Source organism: Struthio camelus, chromosome W, assembly GCF_040807025.1.
Source record: "Struthio camelus isolate bStrCam1 chromosome W, bStrCam1.hap1, whole genome shotgun sequence".
Taxonomy (NCBI): domain Eukaryota; kingdom Metazoa; phylum Chordata; class Aves; order Struthioniformes; family Struthionidae; genus Struthio; species Struthio camelus.
Genome location: NC_090981.1, coordinates 67,811,061 through 67,835,909, shown reverse-complemented (window position 1 = coordinate 67,835,909; position 24,849 = coordinate 67,811,061). Strand labels below are relative to the sequence as shown.

The window sequence follows — 24,849 nt, the reverse complement described above, 5'->3', positions numbered from 1 at the left end:
CGGGAAATAAAACAAACCCCATCAATCTGCTGAGAGCACAGGACTATCAGGGGTGGCGACAGGCAGAGCTGAGTGGCAACAGCTGTACAACAGCTGGTGGATCCAGGCAGCAGTAAACTCCAATAACCTCAACTTCAAAACTTACCTGACTTTATATCCTACTCAGGTTTCTCCAGAACTTGACTCAGCACCTTTTAGGGATCTTTCTACAGCTTTTCATCACTGTGTAATATGTTGCGTTACTCTAAGTGAAAACATAAAATGCAGAGGTAATGCCAAACCTGACCAGGTAATTCTTGAATGAGGTGTTCAAGGAAATACATTTGCTTGGCACTCGAGAAACTCCTATATGAGAAATGAAGCTTTCAGGTGTGTAACTCTAGTCGTTCACACAATAGCTGTTAAAATCAAGATGTACTTTTCAATGTTTAAAAAAAAAACCAAAGAAAATACAGCTCAGAACCTATAGTGAGAGTTAGTGACACTAATTACATTTAATTGTCTGCAACTAACGCATATAGGACTAGAAAGTACCTCACTTTCCATATTCATAACACAGACACTTCAGTGCTGCTATTCTGACAAATTAAATTCTAACAGATCTTGAAGTGTTGGAACTAATTGTGCAATTATTCATTCTATCTTGTGATTATTCTGACGTTACCACGTAAAGTCAATATACAGTAAGTGATATTTTAATTAACATCACTTAAAGCCTAATTGTATTCTAGCTTCCCATGACTATTATTTATCAAAACGTATTCTGTATTAATAAATACATAATCACAGCAGGCTGGATTTTAAATGGTTAACTTGTATTAGAGGAGATTATTACCCTTCTTGGATTTTTTTCTGTCAAATTATCCTAATCTGTCTATTTTCATATATATTTGTGTCCCTATTAGAATACAGACAATAACTCTCCCTGTCTTACGTGCGATAGGTTTCACAGTATTTTCTCTAAAATTCTATCTTGTCTTTAGAGAACCTTTGTGTTTGGATCTCTTCAATTCTATGCTCAATTTTAAAAATTCTAAATGATTCAGGAACCACAAACGGTTGCCAGTGTCCAGCTGCACCCTTAGATGACTACACCTCTAAAATTTGGACCTTCCAGTCCAGCACTCATCTGCTGTACCACTGAAGGCACTAGACTTCCTTGAGTACCTAAATTTCTCCCAGGAGGTCCAGGGGACCAAAGGGACCATCCCCAGACACCCTAATCTGCACCCAAGCCCCAAGAGCTCCCACCAGCTCCATGCCTACACCCTGCGTTTGTTTGCTGGCCCCAGCCACGACACCCAACCGTGTTAGCAGTGGTGGGTTATGGTACAACCCCAACCACACGGCACAAACCGTGACACCTCTTCCACTCCCTTGTAGACAGCAGCCATCTGGTTGGAGCACTTGGGAGCACGTGGCAGACCTCGGTTCAGATGCTTTCTCTCAGATTTTTAGAGGTACGAACACATGCCTCCTATTTGTAATGACAGGACCACGAACACCGAATGTATTTTGGACTGCACTCCCTCTCCTCCTCTCTCCTGTTGAAGCTGTCAATAAAATTACACATTAATTTAGGTAAAACCTGGATCGCAGGTTTCTCAAGTGAGACGTTAAGGACCAGACTGCGGAGCCTTTCTAATCTGTCTTACCTTACCCAGCTGTTTCAAACAGAGCAATACAGCTGCAGCACAGATGGGAAAAGTCTCACCTCAGGATCCCCAACATTTAGTTATCAGTACAACCTTCAACATGATGAGAGAGATCCTACTTCCAGACAAGAAGCCTCCTGGTCTCCCCGCACTCTCATAAGCCCTCTCTCATGGTGCCAGGGCCTCCCTCTTGCTGTATTTCTCCCTGACTGTCCAGCTTCTGCAGGGCAGCCTGCCCCGCAGTTTCACCCAGGTGGGGACAGAAGAGAGGCTCCTCTCCAGCCAGCCAGGGACCTCACAGGGGGAACCAGTGGCTTCAGGCCTCTCGGGCTGAGCAGTGACCAGGGCTCACATCCTGAACCTCCCAGGAGACAAGAATGCAGCTGCCATTTTTTCTATCAGTATTTTAAAACAAGATCAAGCATTTCTAATTGCATCAGCCATATTCAAGGCCTGCCATGAGGACAAATGTCTGTGATGCCTAGCTGCTCCCACCTTCATGTTTCTGAGCGAGTTGGGGACCCTTTTGGTCCAAAACAGAGGTGTCTCAATCCCAGAATCTGATTGCAACCGATCTGAATAGTCCTCTTCAACAGTTAGATTGATTCTAAAACCTTCCCAGGCATCAAAAAACCACTCTGAATACCATGCTAACTGCCTGACGTCCACAGGGGGGATTTCAAAAATGGTCTTTCCAGTAATTTGCCACAGTCCAAAGTTTCCAGCAAGGCTCACTGAATCAAAGGAAGGTACAACCAGAAATGACCTCAGGAACTCAACTAATCCTTTCCTATGCTCCATACCAGGTTTAAAAATACCCCGATTATTCCGAGCAGATATTTGCCTAACTTATTCCTAGTAGATGTCTCCCTGAATTGTTCATAAAGACCTGCAAAGACGGAAGATCCAAAAATCTTCCACACTAATCAACTGCCGTGCTTCTGTCAGCCTATCACCTCTGTTGTTTTGAGAATAGGCTTTATATACCAACTTTTTAAATTAGGAAAATATTCTGCTAATTTTGCATTTTTGCATAAGTCTGTTATAAATCCCTAGTAAAGCACCACAATATTATGGCAAAGACCACCATAAAAGCATATAAACAAAATTTATTCTTAGCATTATCATGATTATTACTGTTTATACTGCGCAATAAATGTGAGCAGCATACTAGTTATGCATACCAAAATAGGGAAATTAAGTCTCTTGTTTCAACACAAAAACACACGACAACACAGTTCTGGAGGTCGTTCTTCTCCCCGCCCATGGGTGTCATGTATTTTACTGCTGTTAGCTGTTGCCTCACTGTGCCCTGGAGCACCTCTGGGCAGCCATCCCTGGTGGCAGCGGGCCAGGCTCAATGATGGTACAGCACATTTTTGGCATACGTGCCTCAGTCATCTCTGGCACTGAGGAGGAGTGCCCCAGAGTGCATTTAACAGCGGCTGTGTCTATCCTGCGAAATCACCGCCTGGCCTGGAGCCAGCTGGCATGGACCACTGCAGGTCCACACTGCCGGGGCTACCTCTCCTTGCACAGAGGCACCAGGTCCAGGCTACGTCTCGCTTCATCCCTCCATCCCGTGGAAGGCTACACCCCATGGCTTAAGGCATCACTGGGGTTTTGTGCAAATTCTTTCAACTCAAAGCATCCAAAATACTCTGAGAGCTGTGCTGCAGCTCAGTCGAGCGCTACTTTTTACAGCGTAAAATCCGAGATGTGTAGCGTGCCATAGGACACACCATGAAAACACAGAAATTGCCTCCAACTAGAAACAGACTTGGAGGGTGCTGAGCCTGCTGAGCTCGTGCTGGAGGACTGCGTGCAAGGAGGGAGACCAGCGGCACCCTCTGCCAGCATCACCTTTGGGAGCAGCTTCGGAGGGAACCGTCACCAGAACCACACACCAGTTCGCTTTGAAAGAGCCGCTCAGAGTCCTCCACAGAAAAGCTGTGGTTTTGTTTTTTGGGCGTTTTTTTAGCAGGGAAGTAAGACTTAATAAAGGGAGAGGAACGCAGCGCAGCAGCGCCTTGCAGAACGTTTTTAATAGGAATTCAGGGACAGAGAAAGATTTTTTGAGAACAGTTTGAGTCAACCGCGGCTTGGAAAAATAATTCACAAGTTTCCCAGTCTAAGTCTTATTATGCAGACAAATGCAAAGTCTTTGCAAAGATCTCGCACATGCAAAAACATTAAATCTGCTAGCTGCTAAGCTGAAAATCCGACATGAGAAGGAGTTACACAACTTGATACAAAAGAGAAAGAAAACGGAGGTGAAGAAAATGATAAACTGAACTGAACAGAAAGCTGAACCTGAGCAGCTGACGTTCAAAATTAAGCGCTCACTTGACAGAGATCAGTCGAGGACCCAGCCACTCGAGGGTTTCATTTCTCTGCATCCCTCCCTGTCTCCCGGCAATGTCCATCCTAGGGCACCCTCAAACCTCAGGAGAGCATCTGTGCGACATTAATGCAGGAAACGAAGCAAAGCGCCTCCATCCCCAGCCCGAAGCGAGCCGGCTGGGCCGGCCAGCCTCTGCGCCGCCCGCTAACCCCAGCGGTGAACAGACATGCAAACTGTTATTCAAATGCTTGTGACACTACAGGTCCTCCCTGTGCAGCGGAGCAAACGGCCCTGTGCTACGTGCAGTTGATTAGTTAGTTATGCCGTACAACGGATTATTTTCTTTGTTGCTCTGTTCGCCAAGTTGGCTACTGCTTATATCATCAATGATTTATACAACGTACAAAGCGTTTGTAGTGATTTACAGCATTTTTGTCAGTCTCTGGTAAAAGGCTGTTTTCCTAAGCTGAAGATTTGTCTAGCAAGGAATTTGTTGTAGAAATATAGCTAATAATTATCCACTGTATACACACGTTGATTACTTCAGGGCTGCCTTTACTGGTTTCCCCAGCTAATATTTTACATGACAGAATAAATAATCTCTCCAAAGTTCTGTGAATATCTGAAGGATGGATCAGAGAGAAAGTACAGGCATAAGGTAAATAACTGTTCAAATTCTTTACAGAGAGGTTTTCCTCTGGGATATTTTTCATATCTGAAGTATGCACGTCCATCATCCACTAACATGGTGTTCTCTATTCATTTCCTAGGTGGGCAAATAACAGGTTTTATACAGTTATAAAAATAAGAGAGTCATCTGAGGTCTCTTTTACTTGCTTTTTCTTGCTTAGAATTTGCTTTCCAGTACGTGCACTAGAAACACATATTGTGGGCTTTATTCCAAGTACCTGCTTAATATCCTGGCAAATTCCCATAGACTGTATGTAGTCCATAGGGGTGAGCTGCCTTTAGCAGAATTGGGATATAGAAATAGAGGAAGCCAAGTGGTGAAGTGGCCTGAACAACCCAGGACATTTGTGCTGAAGAACATAACCAAATATCCTTAGGTCTGGTTTACTGGTTTTTTCTTGGTTTTAAAAGAAATGCAAAGCATTTAAAGTCAGATTCCTTTTCTTGTTACCTACTTTTGAGCAACCTCTTCCAAGAGGATAGCATTAAAATTGTTAGTAGGAAAAAAATGGAAAAGAAATAACCCAAAAATGCCTTTTCCCCAAGCGTTCTAGAATCCACAGATACACATTAATTTGTTGACTAGTGCATATACTGTAGACCACCTACCATCACTTATCTTACCCTAGGTCATAATATATCGTTAAATACAATGCCCCTCTAGTTCCAATCTCCATTAAAAAAGGACAGAAATTTTATATTTCTCAGGGAGCTCACTGGCTTTTTATAGTCTAAGCAACACATTGAAATAGGTGCTAGCATCCTCTAATCACATCTGGAATACTAAAAGTAGAGGCTATTATCTGCGTGAACTCAGAGCCCATTTGCCTTTTACTTCTCATTTCAGTATTGGCTAATCCCAATTTAACATCACATCAACGGTGCGCGATTGCAAGGGTGCGTTTGATTGGTCTCAAGCTGATCTTATTTACACTTGCTTTTACGGCCAACTGGTGCGTTGCTACTCAGGTTCGACAGTTAATGGCGGTCAGAAGCGGGTATGAACCTACACGTTGCGCAGTAATGACGGTAGTATGAGCAGATTGATTACACCCTTCTACCTGAGCAAAATTTTTGACGTCCCCTAATGCAACATACACAATGCATTTAGCCCACGGCATGATCAAAGTTAAATAACTTTGCAAATGTGATAAAAGCAAAAATGACCCATGATTTTATTAATCAAGAAAAAAAAAATTGGCTAGTCTACCCTCATGTTGCTTTAGGGTATAAATCACTGTTAGCGTAAAATCATTATTAGTTTACGTAAAGGGTTGATTTGACTCCAGCATTCAAAGAAAATTCAGTTACCTCTGTCTCATGTTTTGGTTTATGCTTCCTCTTAATTAACGTTTCCAGAAAGGGAAGGAGCATGCTCAAACGCTCTTGTGAACATCCACCGAAACACGGGGCTTTACGAGGGGCTGCCGCAGCCGGGAGCAGCCTGTCCGCGGCGGGTCGAGCCGGGCAGTGCGGGGTTCCCGCTAGGCGCCGGCCGCTGCCAAGCGCATCCCAACAAAACCTAAACACCGAGGCCGCGGTCCTCCCACCACGGTCAGCCCCAGCACTTAATTTCTATCTATAGGCAGCTCCTCTGCCATCTGCGCACGGTGCCCTTACCATCTCAGTGGAATTGGAGTAGCCTTGTTTGAAGATCTGATTAAATAGCCAGAAAAAAGTAATTCACCACTTAAAAAGGGAAATGGAGACAGTTTACAACGGTGTCTTGCAGCTCTTTAGGATTTTCTCTTCATTTTCTTCTATTTTGATTTTCATCCAATGCCAAACATCATAAAAACCCAGAGAGCAGAATTTACTGACAACACTTCACTAGCAATGACTAGGTGGGAGCAGTGATGAGTTGTGCACTTTCCTCTAGGCTGACCCTAGCACTGGATTAAACTCCACTCCAGTAGAAAATGGTCTGCTTCCTGGAGACGTTGGTACGTGTAAATATAACCTAAGTGTAGTCCAGCTAGAAAGAGAACAAACAAATGTACATCTCCCAAGGGTGAGATCTGAAGTGCAGTAGATTGTTTCTGAGCAAGATGATGTCTCTCTGATCCCAACTGACCTTCCTCAGTATCACATGAATATCTTTTCCCATCAGTGAAATCTAGTTTCTAAGGGCCTTCTCATTTTCACATTCGTCCCCAGGGAAAGATAACCTCATCAGCACTGCTGCTGACCGCATGAAGCAAAGAAGAAACACTCAGCTGGCAGGACCCAGCGCTGCACCAGGTGCAGGGCAAGTATGAAAGGGGGAATCCAAATAGGTGCCTCTTGATCCCAACGTGCAACCACAAAGCTCAGTTAGCCTAGGAGCCATACAGAGCAGGGCCAGGAGGGAGCGCAGACTAGGGTGGCACATCAGCAGCAGGAGGATAATAATAATGACTCTCTGGACACTATGTTATTCTCTATTTGCCACTGTCCCAAGCCTCCCAGTAAGCTGCACACAGTTTCACAGCTGCACAGTGTCTGCAGTCCAAGCATTCAGAGCGGGGGAAGAAGAGCTGCAAGGTCTCTGCCGCGGGAGCTGCCTTCAGGCAGTGGAAAGAAAAGAAAGGCTTATAAAGGGGATGCTGGACTACATGGACCACAAAGCAGAAGGAGTAAGAGCAAGGTGTGCAAAATCCAAGTTCCACCATTCATCTGGGACCAAGGTATAGAACAGAGGGAGGAATATGAGCCGCGTTCCCATCTTGATTTACCTTATGCATGGTAAATGCATGGGGGGACTTCGCACACTGGGTGTTTGAGGCTTTCAGTGATGATCTCTCAAGCACTTTTGTCTATCAGATGATCTTGGCTATACCCACGTGGTGCTGTCGCTTCCCTCTGTACTGCACGCAACCAGTCTGTACAACAGTGCTTATAAGACAAAAGCTAGCAGGACTGAACATTAAGGGATATCAGCCAACTTTTCTGCTCAGTACTCATATAGGAGTAAAAAAAAGAGTCAGACTACCACAGCTGTCAGGAATGTGGGCTACAGCCCACACTTTTCCCTTTTTTCCAGAAGGACAGAGTTTTAGCAAAGCTTTAAAATTTCACAGTGATGCTGTGTGTAAACTTTTCAAAGGATTTCCCAAAGAGAGACTGCGGTTTGAGCCACCAAGCTGGTTAACTGATCACAGTGGGGCCATCTGGATTAAGCGTTTAAGGGTTACTGAGATTCTGTTCTTCCCAGTCCAGCTCAGAGAACGAACATTGCTTCTGCACATTCACTTGTTCTCAGTTTACTGACATAATCCATGAGAAGTAGTAAGCGCAACCTACAGCCCAATGCAGGTCAACATTAATCATCCAAAACCCAGAAACTTTATGAAAGATTTTATCTGCTTTCTATGTAACATCTTGATTAAGATGAATACTTCTTTCTGTTGGTTTAAAATCCCATAAAGCACAAATGAAAACACCTATAATGCTGCAGAGTGCAGCCCACAAAAATCAAATACCTACTAGCTTTAGAGAAAGAGAAGAATATTCATCCTTCCAGCATGCAGAGTAGACACAATCCTTATGATCTCAGTGGAAGGCTGCACTTCAGATCTCACTGCCAAAGTGCTCGTTCCCTTCCTTCCCTTTTCCCCAAATGTTCTAAATCAACCTAACAAGGAACTATCTATGATCTAATTCCCTCTTGCTTCTGGACTACTTCCTTCCATCGCTTTACTCGTTTATGACCATCTCATATTTCAGCAAAATAAAGCCCACCGACAGAAGGTAAGATACCACCGCTGGCTTTTCATGCAGGTTTTAGTTGGCCTCTAGAGTCATTTCTAGGACAAGGCCATCATCTGTGATAGCCCCAGTGAACAGAATGCCTCAAACAGAGTATCTGATAGCTTGGGCAGTTAGCACACTTTTAACTACAGCTAGCCAGCCGGATAAATGATAGGGAGTAAAGAATAGTAGCTGCCCGCTAGTGATTTTTATGTTAATAGTATTAATTACATCTACAATTCTGTGTGTTCTTTGCCTCTTACCAGGCTCCGGGATGATTAGCTGTGCGCTGGTCTGTGCGTTTCCAGCATCGTTTTCAGCTACACACTGATAAAAACCTTCATCTGACTTTACCAAGCCCAGAATCCGCAAGTTGCTGCCACCCTAGAGACAGCAAAAGAGAAAGAAAGGAAGTGGAAAGAATTAATTAGACAATACCATCCGAACTGAATGTGGGCTATAAGACTTTTACACAATAGCTATTCTGTAAAGCAAGGTACTAGATATGTAGTCTCAACTCTACTCGTACAACCCTGGTCCTTGGAGACCTGAAATAAAAACCACCTTCATTAGAAATCTATTGACACTCGTGTTGTCTCTGCACGTTCTCTTCTAAGGAAGGTGCCTGCTGTGAATTCCTGTTGTCACACAGGGTCAACCCAACACCCTTCTCAAGAGGTAAGCTCCAACTGACAACCATCACTTGCGTGGTGCTCTGCATGTTGTTTTGGCTCTTTGCTGCAGGGAAGATTTAAAATAGCTTCCAACTCCAATGTGGTTTGAACAAATACTATTCTGAAGGTCAAATCCTCCTTATGGCTTAAAGCCTGGAGATCCGCAATAAAAGGTCACTCAGCGCTTACTCTATTTGAGATGCGTTTAACTTTTGGCTTCTGTTACAACAAGCAGAAACCAATTATGTTGGGATAAAAACTTTGAGTGAGGGGCATACTCTGGATGAACCCTATCTTCAGTAAACAAAAAATTAACACTGAAATAATAATTTTCCACCACTGCCACAACACAACCAAGACAGCAACAGAACTCTCCACTCCTTGGACACTTAATGCTTCTGGCTCATTTCTAATAAGCAATGATGTATAAAAAAAGGTTGAACTTGCTATTCCATATGGCAGAGTAATTCCGTTATGTGTGAAAAAGACATAAGAACGAACCGTATTATTAAAAGATAATTCAAATCTGTTAGAAGGCGGGAAATTAGAAAGCACTGAACAGTCACATCTCTGAAAAAGCCACATCTCGTGGCCTGTGGACATCTACACTGTGCGCTTGCTGAGATTTTCAGGGGAGTTCACCAACACCTCAGGTCACTTGCAAGAGCCACTGCCTTCAGGAGAGGACAGCCAGATCAGTGCTTTGGGAAAACTCACCATAAATTCTTAGCTTCACTGCCTACATAGTAAGGGTATTTGAACTAAAAGACGATGGAGTCCTGCGGGGGGGGGGAGGGGGGGGAGAGGGGGATGTTATTGTGTGTCTCGTGCCCAATAATTCTCTCGGAAAAGCAGTAATTATGTCAAACAACCGTTATCGTTGTTAACCCTCTGTGACTCACCCAAAACAATCTAAGAAATAATTCCTCTTGTCCCTGAAAGTATAAGCTATACAAAACGTTTCCTCAAACAAATCTGAAACACAATACAAACACAACACAGTACATAGGGAGGGCTGTCAGATGAGAATTACACTCATGGCAAAAAGCCTACGTTTTATTTTTAATTCCTGTGACTCTAAACAAACGTTGACAGGAAAGGAAGAAGCTGAGAAAATGAAAGAATTGCCCCATTAGGTGAATCACGCGTTTCTCAGCTCCCATTTAAGGCCATCACTCCTTTCACTAATAGGAGCTGAAAACGTGCACAACTGCGCAATCCTGAATACACTGAAGGCTCGGTGGCATGCCCCGTTTTTCCTTGGTCCTACTCTCCCCTTGCTGTTCTGCTGTCTCTCCATATACTTTTTCGCATCAAGAGCAGCATCCTCCTCCTGCTCACACAGCTCTGTGGAGCACCAGTAACATGTTCTCTAACCCTTGTTCGGCTGCCTTGAAGTTTCACACGTTTATATTTAAAATGAGAGCGGCTAAGAAGATTTGTCTTTATCAATAAGCCAAGGCATTATCCTCTTCCTCCCCTGGTGTATTTGCTTTGTTTGCCCCTCTCAACAATCTGCGGTCCCAGAGTACAGTTTCTTTGGAGAGAAGATCTATTATTCTCGTTCACAAAGTAGAGTAGTGGAGGGAGGGAGTCATTAACACGTGGTAACGAATATTATTAATAATTTAAAGTATATCCTGAAACTGTTGTCTCTCCATGAAAAGAAACCATATCTCACTAAATCTAGGAGATAACGTCAGTGGACTTGACGTAATCTCAACAAAATATTCCTTATTTGTATTAGGAGGCAAAATATGCTCGATTTGCTTTCTTCAGGAAAACCGGTAAGCTTTTGAAGGCTATGAGTGGGTCAAACATGAAAATACATTTCAAAATCTAGGAAAAGATACATTTATAATTATAAAAGGCTGGATAATTACCACTATCTGAAAATAGTCACTAGGAATGACCACTTCGCCGTTCTTGATCCACTCCACCGTCGGAACTGGCTTACCGGATACAGCACATTCAAACTCAATATCCATACTCTCATAGGCATAAAGATTTGAAGGGCGAATTAAAAACCATGGTGGAACTGCAGAAGATGGGGAAAAAAGGAAAGAGGCAATGATTGGAGGTAAATAAAGGCTTAGCGAGTAAATAATTTCAGTAAGTCTGAAAAATATTAGACATAAATAGAAAACATATCTGTAATTCAAATTGCTCTCTTCAACCTTGAGCTCACTGAAAGTAAATAGTAGGGAAAATATTTATTCTAGAGGACACACTTAAACAGTTGCTGTTAATGTTTCCATTTTTTGCCAGGAGAAAAGAATAACATCCCCAATTCAGAAAACAGGTAAGATTTACGTAGAACAAAAGAAATACAATAGTCTCACAAAGTGCGTTGGGTAATCAAATCTCATTCATTTCAAAGGATCAGATGCTAACTGCATGCAGAAGGAGGAATTGTAAGTCAACATACGGAAAGGTAGGGACAGGTACAAGACAAGTGCACTGACAAATGACATGGAATTCAAAGTATTTAGAGTAGAGACATTTTCCTATCATCAAGGAGTAGTTTTGAGTGGATTGATAGAAGATGAAGAGATAATCAATAACCAGAAAATCTGTCCCTAGTGATTGGAAGAAGAAAAAGGTTGAATTATCTTTGCTGAGGATGAATTCTTACTAAGCTAGCAATTATCTGTTGCCTTGTATTACTATAATATATTCACAGTTTTGCAGTACGCTATACGATATGCTAATTTAATTTAATTTCATCATTACCATAATACTAGTATGATGGAAATTAGCACTTTGAGGAAAAACTGCTAATAACATCACATTTCTAATGAGCCCCCCCTTCACAGGAAAAAACACATGCAAAAACCAACAATCCATATACAGCCCATCAGCTTTCAGAGAGGAACAATGTTTCCTATTTTGAATATTCATAGTTGCCAGGAAGCCAGAATAGATTAATTCCTAAGTATCATCTACGACTTATCATTTCAGATGGAAAATCCAATTGTATTTCTTGAGCCATCGTTCCTGATGTCTGATTATAACGTTTATAAAGCCATAATATTAAAAAAAAACCCTCTAAATTAAAAGAAAGTGAAGATTATAAAAATCAATTGCTCAGAAGCTAAGAAATGTTAGAATCAAGGCTGCCCTCGCATCTCTAATTCGGACCCCAGGTTTGCACAGATTACGGCTCAGTCTCCAATTACATGACCAAATTCCATTTCCTCCACAGCCTCGTTCAACACCCGCCGCAGCCCACGCGCGCTGAAAGAGCACCGCTCAAGATTGGATTTCATGCTTGCCATTTAGTGGGTGGTTTCAGGCCTTCTATCCTTCATGCTATTCAAACTTTTCTCTGCAAGAAGAATGATTAACTCCCCAGCAGGGTTTCCTCCGGCTCACATCTCTATAATACCCGCACGTTCCACAAGCTTTTCCCCCTCCCCACGTTCTCCCGGACAGTAAGAGGTGCTACCAGCCCAACTGTAGATCAGGAGACGAAACCCAAACTAGTACTGAAAGGGCAGAAGTACTCCCGCCTCATATTTCCTGTCCAGTTGGGTATGAGTTAGACCAGTCTCCACTAAGGACTACTCAATATAATGACGTTTTCCATTGCTGTGTGAGTGCTCCGCACTTTGGCACATCAGACCACAGAGTTGCGCTGGGCATGCAGAAAACGAGCACGTTGTTAACTACCTTCCAAACCAGCATCCCATAGCAATGCTATAGCTAACACGGATATAACAGGGCTCATTCTTTGGGGCTGCATTTAACCATCTTAACCACAAAACTCTTTTCTGCCTGCAACTGCTTGCCTTATTGACAATACAGTATCCAACTTTGCAACAAAGAAAGGCCGAGCCCTAGTGATGATTGTCTCCTTAATTACACAGTCCTGATTAATCTGCTGAGTGCTCTCCAAGCTGGCATGCAGAACAAGGTGGGAGTTCTCTTGAGAAGATGCGACAGTTTTATTTAGAAGCTGTACATAACGCATACAAACAAGGGGATCGACATAAGACTGCAAAATTTTTGTCAGCATTTGCTTGATTTCAGTAATTGCTTTTACAATACTAACATTCTCTAAACACTGCAGCGTTTAGTAATTTTTTTTAAAAGACAACTTCCCACTTCCCCCCCTCCCCAATTCCACTGTTGGGGTTGGCATCCATATCGGTCTTCATCCGCAGCCACATCCGTCATCACCATTGGAGGAGTTTGGAGAAGAGGCACCCAGGAAGCAGAAATCCAATATTTTGGGGTTTGCCTTCAACTTTATTTTGCAAACAAAACTATGATGGCTTCTGACTCCCAAGTTATGTTTCCACTTTTGAGCTAAACTATCCCTAACTGAACAAACTTCTGCCCTGCGCCCCTGCACTGTTCTTGTTCCCAGTCTTTTCCTTTTGTCTTCCAGTTTGGTTTCTTATTTTCTGTATGCTTAATAATTTGGGATACCTAAAAGCTCCAGACCAAGTTCAGATCAAATGCACACAAATTAAAAGCGACGAGGCGTCCTGACTAATTTAGCTGCCCAATTCCCTACTGAAAGAGCTGACATAGCCCTGTGTACTCAGATGAGGAACTCTGCAGGCCAGGAGCTTTCTGCTCTGCCGCTACACAGACATCGACACAGTTGGGCACCAGCCTGCGACAGCTGCAGAAATGCAAGAGCACGAGAGCTTCAACTTCTACTAAACTACTTGAAAGACAACACAGGAAATTCTGCAGATGATTTTTCAAATAAAATTCCACTCATAAGCAAAAACTGGTAACCAAGACTCCGCTCAAGACCTTTTTAAAGAAAAGCACCACCAGCTACATTAGGGATACACAAAGAGAGACAATTTAGTGGGTAGAGTTATGAATAATCAGCATTAGGTATGGTTCAACAAAAGAGAACGAAGCTGTTTGACTGGGTAAGAAGAGCTGAAGAAAAAAATAAGTAGAAGGAACTGCATTCATATGTTAATTTTTAATTTTTTAATACTTAAGCCTTAGTACAATATATTTAATAAACTTGCATAAAAAACAGGATCTATGTAGTTTATAGACCAGAAAAATATTGCAGAATTCCAACAAAATCACGAACTACTCAATCTTCATCAGTATACCAATTACGATGTCACCAGAAGCCCGTAATTAATTTATAGACTTGTAATTCACAGATTCCCACCAGTTATGCTTCATGACACCCATGTTCAGGGACTCTGACCCCAACTGGCCTGACGCTGCTCATTTCCTCTCAGGGAACAGGGCTCCTGTTGCTCCTCACCCCTGTCTCTCTCTCTTTTTTTTTTTATTGCTAGAGTTTCTCTAGACTACAAGAATTTTATTTACATGAAGTCATTGCCATCAAGACATGCATTGCAAGACAGGTGCTTGGCAGGGAAGCTGTTAGGGCACCAGGGCTATCCTGGGGACAACCTTCTTGGCTGAAAGCAAGGCAAGGAGAACACCAGCTTCACCAGCAGTAAAGACAGTTCAAGAGAGGCGTTTAATCACTCCTGTGAGCGCAACGTATTCCCTGAGACATGATATCCTCTAACCAGCAGAGTTAAACTACTACACGTGCACTTGTTCGTGCCAAGAAGGAACTGCAGTGCCGCTGTCGCGGTTTCACTTGAGGAGCTCGTAGCAGCTTCGAGCATGGGGCTTGGAGAGGATCAATGCTGCGTTTGCAGTATTTCTTGTACGCCCCATAGCACCGTATATCCCTTTCGTCTCATTCAGCGGTGCCCTTCGGGAACGGCACAGCACGAATCGATGCTGGCTTCCTTTATGTTTTCTTCAGTATACAAATCTGTGTTGGACTTCACTCAAAACGAACATATTTCACCACTGTTGCGCTCACAGGCAAACACCTTTTCTCCCTCATCACAGGTATGCCCTCTAATTTTACTATGGACACCATTAGCACGAGTGGTTTGCACCACTGCTTCTGCGCAAACTGTACAATATTCAACACAAGTAGACACTACAAATTGGGGCAACATAACACCCTGAAGCAGACAGATGTAATACTTTGAGGCTGGAAATGTGTATATGTGTATTTATATAAAATGTCAAGCACTATAAATACACATTCTATAAATATTTTATGTATCAATAAATGTCAAGCACTGCCATATTTTCTCTCTGTGTGGTTTTTCCACGTTGAACATTTTAAAGATATGCATATGCGAAGAAGGTTGGCGAGAAGGGTTGTAAAGAAAACAAAAACACAGGCTGTTTTCATGCATACTTTTCACGCATACTTTTCCTTCTAATTACAATAAAGCAATTAAAAAAGACAGTTTGAACAAACTGTAGACATTTGTTCCCCAAAAGCCCTACAATGTTTCACAGAAATATTTGCTTCCAGAAGGTTTCTGTGACTTGGCGGAGAGAGGGAGTACAAGGAGACCTCCTCCATACTTACATTGTACTGCGTCCCGCTCGAGGCAAAAGCCAGCAAATTCTATCTTCACACAAAAATAATTTAAAAGAACAACGCAGAAGGTCACATTTTCGTTCTATATCAGAATGGAAACACTTCTCAAAACGCTGACTGTTCTGTCCTATCTAAATGCCCCAGTCAGAGACTGAAGACATTTTATCCTGGATACTGTATCCAAAAAAAAAAAATTTTAAAGAAAAAAGAAAAACACCACCCAAATGGTTAACAGAGATATATAAAAGAAAACTTCCAACAGATTGTGTAAACACACAAATGTCTACAGTTTGTTCAAACTGTCTTTTTTAATTGCTTTATTGTAATTAGAAGGAAAAGTATGCATGAATTAGACTCCTGTCAACCAATGGTATCAAGTGCCCCACTAAATATCTTTGGATAAAGGATGAGGACAGATCAGCGTGCAACCCTGTTCACTCTCTTCGCTGGGGAGGATCTTCACCAGTGTGAACGGTGTGCCTTAAATGAAGCACAAGAGCAGACCCACTTCACAGGTGAGTAAGTTTGTGCCGCACTTCAGTTCCCCATACTACAGTAAACGCACTAGGTTGCTCAGCTCCTAAGTTGCGTCGCTGCCGACAAGCCCATCAGGAAGCTGCAGCACGACCAGGGGGATGGAAACGCAGACAAGCGACCTGCTGAGCGGGTCAGGGGAGTACTTCAGTTTCCAGGGTGCAAAAAGGTAAATTTTACAAATCGCGCATGCATACTTCTGTGAAGGTCACACAACAGACTCGACCTGCCCTTGCGTGACGGTCGCTCCGACAAACAACGTGCTCTGAAGCCCGTTACGCTGGCAAGTCGATACTGCGACGTCCTAGACATACGGCAATCACCCACCAGTGGCACCTTCTGAATCGTTTCTGGAAAGGTCACCCAGGAAGCTGCCGATCCTGGCAAAGCAGCTTTGGCTCTGGGTCTTGAGCGTGGGTTTGGAACAAATGGGCTTTTCCCTTCCAAAGCCACAGCAGGTTGCATTTATTACAAAAAGCGCCTGAGAAACAGCATAACAAGCCTGTGGAAGAGGCTCCGGGTTAACGAAACACCTGCCAGCCGAAGCTGCCAGCTGAGAGCTGTGCACCAGGATGACCTCCCTACTTCTAGAAACCCCTTTGCAAGGCGACAGCTGCTCCCACAACAACAGGAAACAACTTTAACTGAGAGAAATGTCAGCCGTTCCTAATGCAAAGCATCTCCTCTTTGCAGGTTTGAGCGAGGAACACAGTGCTGCCGACCCAAGCAAGGTAACTGCTGCCGGCTCGCAGGAGGGGCAGCCTTCCAGCGGCACGGAGCTAAAGGGTGGCTTTAGCAGCTCATACAGTCAAACCCCTCAAAAAAAAAAAAAAAAAAAAACACCTTATATTGTTCATTGCTAACTTGCACAAATCAGGACTGCAAAATAAAGTGAACATACTACATAAAGTGAACGTGCCAGGTTCTGCCTGTCTCAAGGGCAGTCAACACAGTCTAACTCAAAACCAGTCAAGCTGCTCCAGATCTACAAGTGATAGGCAAATTCCCTTTTTTTTTTTTTTTTTTTGGTGTAACACACAAGCAAACCCTTCCTAGGATGTTACAAGGCAGGTATCAGTGACTCTGGAAAGAGTTCAAGGTAAAAAGTAGTAAGACCCCAAATCAATTTTTCTTCAGAAACAGTAGATTAAAATTTCTCTCTCACTACAGCTCTGTACCCTTGTCTTGCTCTCAACTCTACACCTGACCATCAGACAGGCAACATGCTCTCGATATATCTCCCTTCAGACCAGCCTTGAAGAAGTAAAAGAGAAATGATGCTGTTATTCTATGTAAAACTTCATTCTTCACCTAAATAAAGGTATTACTTGTCTTATTAAACAATTTAGATTATTTTCATGCTGCTTTAGTTCTCAACAGAAAGGTCAGCTTATCCCACGACTGCAAAGAAGTCACAACAGCAGCAGTTCATTATTCCCGAGAGAAAAGCAACTGAGCTACCAAAAATTCAGATGACCCAGTGCTGCAGTCATGCACGAAAAAGAGGTGAGGAAGATGCCGAGACAATTCCTGCAGCTGGAGCAGGGCTTTTGTAGTCAAAGCATCCTCACTGCAGCCTTCCGTTACACCAGGGTCCGGTACAAAGTGACATGAGTATTAGATATGTATTTTAATCAGACCGAAGCACCAGTTCTGCCCTGCCTAACCAAACTCTGTCCTTGGTGCTCAGCCTCTCTCAGAGCAGCCTCCAGGCTTCCAGAGCTGCCCATGGTTTCAAACGCATCAGTGCGGTAACCAGGAGCGCTACAACCCCGGGAGCTGAGCAGGGTCCACTCTGCCAGGCTGGGGAGAAAAAAAGAAAAGAAAATAGAAGAAATGCCAGAGGTAACAGGGCAGAAAACGTTATCCCTTAACCACAAAATAAAAAGTGGCCTTGGGGAAGTAGAGAGCCATCAGCTAAAGCCAACTGAAAAGCTGCTCGTCGCTTCTACTCTCGTACTACATAAATGAAAAAATAATTTAATGAAGAGTTTTTATTTTTATTGGCTATGTTAGCAAACATACCTCCATTAATGAGTGCACTGATGACACTTAGGAAAAAAACAATTTCAGTTCATAAATAATTAAGAAGATTCTTCATCACTGCATCCAGAAAATTTGCATCGTACACGTGACTCCATCGCATCTGTCGTATGGGCGGCTGCTACCGTGAAAAGCGGAGCCTGACATCACCATGTTTCAGAGGTGGTTTCCACCTTTGGAAATAGAAGCAGTAGCGATGACCTGCGCTACGCTGAAAGAGCTGAAAATCTTGGTCCTGTTTAAATAAATACTTTCTTTTTGATTAATAGGAGCTGGGCACCCATCTCGGTGCAGAGGAGAAGGTGTTTACGGAAGGAAAACTATGCTCTCCATGTTGGTTCAAAACACAGCTATCCTACCAAAACTCAAAGGGATAAAATAACAGGTAAAACCTCCAAACGGAGGCAGGCCAAGAGCAAAGGACAGGGTTGCTGTACGACCGCACCTCAACAACGAGCAGACAGAGAGGCTGTTCAGCAAATGGGCCTTTCTTAGGGATTCGTGTCAAGAATCAGTTTGCTCGTACTTCAAGGATCAGGTGTAAAAAACTCCTGCCACAAGATATTAGTCCCAGATAGATGCACGCCGGGCAGGCACTGCAGCAGCACGGCCTCGTCCGCGCAGCAAAAGCCCGCGCCATGAAAAAGCACCAGAGCCAGGTTAACAGAGCTGCACCTTCCAAAGTTTGCGCGACAGTAAATAATACATGCACGTATCGATCTATCAGCTTCTATAGAATATTCTCTGCATAATTTCTATAAACAATCTTAAAAATATATATATAATCCCCTCATAGCCCACCACAGAGCAGCGAGAGCGCAGGAGGGAATACCTCAGCAGGACCTGAATTTTCACTGCACGTTGCAGAGCTTATAAATAAATCAGGAGCACGTTCTTTTCAAACGGATCACCACGCTGAAATGCTAGCTTAGCCAGAATATTCGGGAGGACTGTGGCAGAATATCCGGGTTTTTGCTCCATTGGTAGAGAAGTTAGGCACAGAGGGAGGACTTTTACTCATTAAAACATTGTTCCATGTATGATTGCCAGGTGAAAAACCAAATAAAAGTGAAGGGAGATCACAGAAGCAGGATGCTAATAAATGTTCCCTTTATGTAATGCACCAGTAATGGACAGGCTAAGAAGCGAAAACTAAGGTCACAGATATCTGTCAATTTATAACTACCTAAAGATTTTATTTTATTGCTGCCTTTAGGACTTATAGCACAGATAAAAGTTATTGACCACATCGCCTCTGCACTGTTAACAGATGAGCATTTCATAATTGTCTATTGGGTCAAACTCGCTTTAGATGCATTAACGCTATTTCTGTCAACCTCCGCGTAACAGGAACACAGGCATCACGGGACAGACCTTCCGAAGGCTAATACGACACCGCCAATTAGCTAGGTCTTGAGGAAATAACACGAAAGAAAAGGTTACCTCCTCAGAAAACTGCAGGAAGGGCCGAACTATCCCCTGGATTTTTTTTTTCTTTTTTTTTGTGCCTGTGTGCCTGAGTATAAAGTAAACAGCACGAAAAATAAAAGTGCAAGAACATCCTCCAGACTTTCCTCTTAAACATCTGCAGAAGAGGGACAATCCCACACTTCCATGTCTCAGTTACAGGGAAGTATTTGCGGTTGCAGAGAGAGAGGCTGGCTGCCGCGTGCTTCCTGGCACTGGCACAGGTCGGCCCGGACGGGTCCAGGGCTCGTGGTCGATCCTGGCCGACACCAGCGTGCACCAGCCCATCGCACTTTGCTCCTGCAACCGTAACACGTTTCACTGGGAGATCTCAAAGCAATTTGTAGACGTTAAATAATTCACAAGCGTTTTTACAGATAGATACACACGCATCAAGTAAATGAGTTGCTCAAGGTCATGTAATGTATCAGCAACAGATAATTAAAAGCCAGGGTAATTAATAGGCTTCCCCGCGAGATGCCTGTGCATCTCAGCTCCCTGTCCCTCCAAGCACAGAGCAAGTGGCAGCAGCACCCATCGCTCAGGTTTACTTTTGGACTTGCTGTACAAAAACCACTCTCAGGCTCGTTTGGCCAGATCTGTGGACCCCAGCTGCGAGGAGCACAGCAGATCACCCTTATTTCAGCTACCCCAGCTGGCACCTGGTGTCCTCCAGACAGGCAGCCGATTGTGAGACCAAGGAGCTCCTCCTGCTCGAGCTGCTCTGGGTGTGGAGCAGCAACCTCTGCACCACCCCAGCAGCTCCTGCTGACCTTAAAGCCATGGCCGTGACCACCAAGAGAGAACTCAGCAGGCCCAAAAGGGACAGCAAACAGGAGGAGAAGGGTTTATTAGGTTACTGGTAGCAGCCCAGATCTTGGGAAGCTTTTTTGGTTGTTGCAAGTCAGGGTTTCACTCCTCTTGCACCGCGCCAGCATGGCAACATCCAGTGCCCGCCGTCACCCTCCTTGCGGGTGTTTCCCTTTCCCCTCTCACCTGAGGTTGGGGAAAAAAAAGGGTGACAAATTACTGCCAATGCTGGATGGGCAGCCTGTGACGCGGTGAAATGGGATCCAGTCCTGAGAAGATGACACAGAACGGTGCTACGTTACGCTGTTCATGATGCGTGGGGTACGTCCCTTCGGCGCGGAGACCCGCAAGGTCCCAGCTTCAAGGCTGGAAGCTGCTCGCTGTTTCAGCTGCTCACGGATGGTGCCTCTGGAGAAGCTCTAGAGCTTATCCTGGCTGATGCAGTATTTTAATTCAGTACCATAACTTTATAGCAAGATTAACAAGAATTGAAGGAGTCCAGCAAGCAGTGCGCTGGAGCTGCTAGGAAGGGGCTCAGCCAAGGCCACGCACAGGTAGGATACAGCTGCCTTGTTCCAGCTCATTGCCAGGCCCCAAAAGAGCAAGGAAACCGCTCTCTTACCTTGAGAGCCTTCTCCACACTTAGGAAAAAAATGTTTATATACATATATATATATGTATGTGTGTGTGTGTGTGTGTGTATATAAAAGATATATATAAATAATCTGGCAGCCTCTCTTCTGTTTTCCTTTCTTTAATTTCATTTTATTAAACCCCAAACCACTTCCTTTTATAAGGATTCAAAATCAGCAATCCACTGTGGCTATCAATAACCTTCAAAAAAAAGGCATACAAGCAGGTATATGGAACAATCCAAAAAGGATGTTAAGCTGTGAACCTGCTTGAATCACCCACAGCCTAGGTCAAACTCTGAAATTTTGCAGGGCTCAGTTTGCCTGATAGAAGTCCAATATTAAAGAACAGCAGCAGTTTGTCACTGTGCAAGAACAAAATATTGAGAAAGTATGCTAAAAAGGTATCTATTTCTAGCTATGAATTTATATGGCTTCAATCTCCACTTTATCACACTGTCTTAAAGACAAGGGAAATGAGAAGGTAAGGAACAAACAGATAAGACATAATATTATATATACTGCCCATAATATATATTCTGCATCTTCCCGCAGCCCGTTGCGATGCTCGCTCAGCTCGCAGGGCCGTGTTGTGCCTGGCGAGTTAATGGGTCAAAATTGCATGTCATTTATACATGTATATCAATTTTCTGACTGTCTCATTCAAGCAAAGAATCAGTCAGGAGAAAATGATCAACAAGAAAATTGAGTTCAGATGCTCAGAATATACACCTGGGAAAACAATGGTTCGGACCTTGCATTAGAGTCTTTACAAACCAAGCCGAGCAGGACACAGAGCACTGGAAGGTTATAAAATGAATAAGTCATAATAGAAGTCATTATAGTCATTAAATAAAAAGCTTCCCACGTGAAAAGCCTCGGCAGATTGGTGAGGAATCGCGGGCTTCTGAGCGAGCGCAGCCCCGGTAAAGCGCAGGGTGCCAGCCGCTGCAGGGCACGGCGCTGGAGCTCCCATGCACCATCAGCACCGTCTCCCCGTGCCCCATCAGCAAGGGGCTCCAGGGTGACAGATGGGCAAGAGACACGGGAGCCGCTGCCACTTCATCTTGCTCAAAAGTCAAATAAAAACATTCTCCAAAGCTTTGCTACTCCCCATGAGACTCGTACCAGCTCCCCTATTAAAGGTCACGCCACATAGTGGATATGTAGCTGTCTGTCCACATTGTCCTCTGAACAAATACATAAAAAGTCATTTCATCTTCCTTGTAGAGACAAAACAAACAGCTAACAAGCTCCAGGCCTTAATAAAAGCATCCAAAAGCACCGTTTAGTTTCAGACCAAAAGTATCCTCTAGGCAACTTCATTCTGGTTTTGGGGTTAACAGCCTTATCCACCAACTCAATATAAAAAAGCGAGCGAAGGCAGAGCAGGAGCGAGGGATAAGGCGAAGGGCGCCCTCGGGGCGCCAGCCCTGGTCTCCTGGGACAGACGGACCTTCGCTCGCAGCACTAAAGGTTAAATGCCGCGAGATGGGAGGGAGGCAGAAGCGGCCTGGCCGCTGCTGGCAGAGCACCCATCTGCTTCGGGTAAGGCAGCGGCACCTCCATCACACCGAGGGGCATCGGCGAGTCAATTAGCGAGCCAGAACCTCAAACGATTTTTAGCTAACCCAAGGTCACTGGGAATAAAAGGCGATTCGGTTACGCACGCGCCGTCCGCCCAAACGGACACGAGGCGGCTCCGGGCTCCGCGGCCGCCTGCCCCGGCGAGCTCTCCCGTACCGCAGCGCTAGGAACCGCTCTTCCCAGGGCCTTACCTCGGGATGCAAAAGGGGTAATGCTTCCAGTTGCTACGACACGTTTCATCTGTGGATATTAATGGGGTTGCAATACCCAAGCTGATGAGATTGACACCTGGCTGCCATTTTACCAATGGAAAAACAGGGTGCACAGATCAGAGGTTAATCAGATCAGAAAGGTGCATCATGATGATCTAGTCTGACCCAATGCACACATCAGAGAATTCATCACTTTTTAAACCACAGTATGTCTTTTAGGAAACAAATTCATTTTTCCCTAGTGATGCGAAATACACGACAGCCACTAGTACATTGTTCTGCTGATTAATTATTCCCATTTAAGAAAAAAAAGAATACTGTCTGTCTTCTGGTCTAACCTTGTCCATCTTCACCACTGATGTTCCTCATATCTTTGTCAGGTAGATTGAAAAGCTACTATTATATTTCTGTTCCTTGAATAGATACTTATAGACTGTGATCAAACCACTCTAACCGTCTCTTTGACAAATTAAATAGAAGGGCCTCTTTCATCATAAGTATCTTTTCCAATTCTTTAATCATGTAATGGTTCAGCCTCAATGCCACATCATTTCTTTAATTTTCTTCTTGAACTGTGGGTGCAACTCCTTCTACAGTGTTTTCCCCAATGCCAGGCACAAGGCTGGTCAGCAGCCCTCACCCTCAAGCCTTTCCCAATTCCAGCTTTCCCCTCAAGTCTCCAGTCTGTACAGCCAGCCTCTTTAATCTGGAGCTACATATTCACACGCTCATCATCTGCCGATGCTGGGCTTCCCTAATCACCCAGCTGACTCGAGATCAATGACACATTCTCTTCATTATTTCCTGCCTTTCCAGGAAAAAATGCATCTGCATTTGTGTTATCTGTGAACTTTGTCAGTGATGACTGCTTTCTTTCAGGTCACTGGTCAAACTGTTCGAGAAATATTTTGTCGGATATGGCTGCCAGGGTGACAGCCCTCGCACCTCGGCATACGAGCAGCTAGCTCCTCTCTGATGTTCCATGACTTCCCGCTATTTCGAGAATTACCGAAAAAGAACATTTTCGGTTTAGACACTTCTCCAACCAGTTCTTTTACAGTTCCTGAATATGATTAAGACAAGCTAATCTGAAATTAGACATTTGAAAATATATATTTTTTAGCACTTCTACAATTTCCTGATCTACTGTTTAACTCTAGTTGAAACTCCTTTATCAACATGCTCTGCTATAAAACCATCATCCAGCTTCTCTTCTCATCAGATGGTGTATCTGCATATCCACGTGATTACTGAAATTCCTGCCATATACAAGAGTACAGCACGGTCAAATATGGCTTTTGGTCCCTCCACTGTGCAAAGACACTAGAGTGACTGTTCATAATCTGACTCCTGAACACAGGCACAGCTCATTGGCTCATTAGTCCTGCTAGGAGCCTCAGTCCAGGAAGCGGACTGAGTCCATGGGCAACACCGCGCTGCCTCTGCTGCCCTCGCCAGACACAGCACCTCGTGCACCTCAGATCTCGTACATCTAAAATGATGCTTCAGTACTGCCCAGCTCTTGAGTTCTAGGTGCCCTCCAACTTGCAGCACAACAACTTCTCTTTCCCACTGTGAAAATGTGACTTTTTGGAAAGTAGTATAGCTTTAATAGCAGTTCCTAATTAACCTCTGCAGTTGTAACGCCCTGGGAACGGGCAGGTGCGAGAGAAGGAACAAGGCAGAGGAGGGACCAAAACGTTGTTCCTACGAAGTGTAATTTCCTTCTTGTCCTTCACTTGGTACGGTTCACTGAGTTACAGCCCGTGCCACAGTGGCAGGATAGCAAGTTAATGATTGGCACATGGAGTGACATGCCCTCACTGATATATGTTGCAACCACATTTCCTTTCCCCAAAGGGAAACTGGGGTCAAAATGCATTACGTGCAGGAAACAAAAGAAAACACAAAAGAAAGTTCAAGAGAATACACGTCTATGTGCACAAAGCATCAAAACAAGCACAAAATTGGAAGATGATGGCAGAATCTTCTGTCTAGAATCTGGTGGTAAAACCCCTTGCTTTTACTGTAACAGCAACAGGTTATTTCTTGCCTAACTCAGT

The 24,849-nt window shown here is 43.9% G+C and overlaps 1 protein-coding gene across 3 annotated transcripts in view; it reads right to left on the bottom strand.

Annotated features, from left to right (window-relative positions):
• Positions 1-24,849, bottom strand: part of LOC104138483 (netrin receptor DCC) — a 608,580-nt gene that overhangs the window by 230,290 nt on the left and 353,441 nt on the right. For all 3 annotated transcript variants that reach the window (XM_009666101.2, XM_068925912.1, XM_068925913.1), the window contains exons 6-7: positions 10,976-11,130; positions 8,682-8,802 (exon numbers count right to left, since the gene is read on the bottom strand). In XM_009666101.2, the coding sequence (XP_009664396.2) occupies positions 8,682-8,802; positions 10,976-11,130 (276 nt within the window). The remainder of the gene's footprint in view (positions 1-8,681; positions 8,803-10,975; positions 11,131-24,849) is intronic.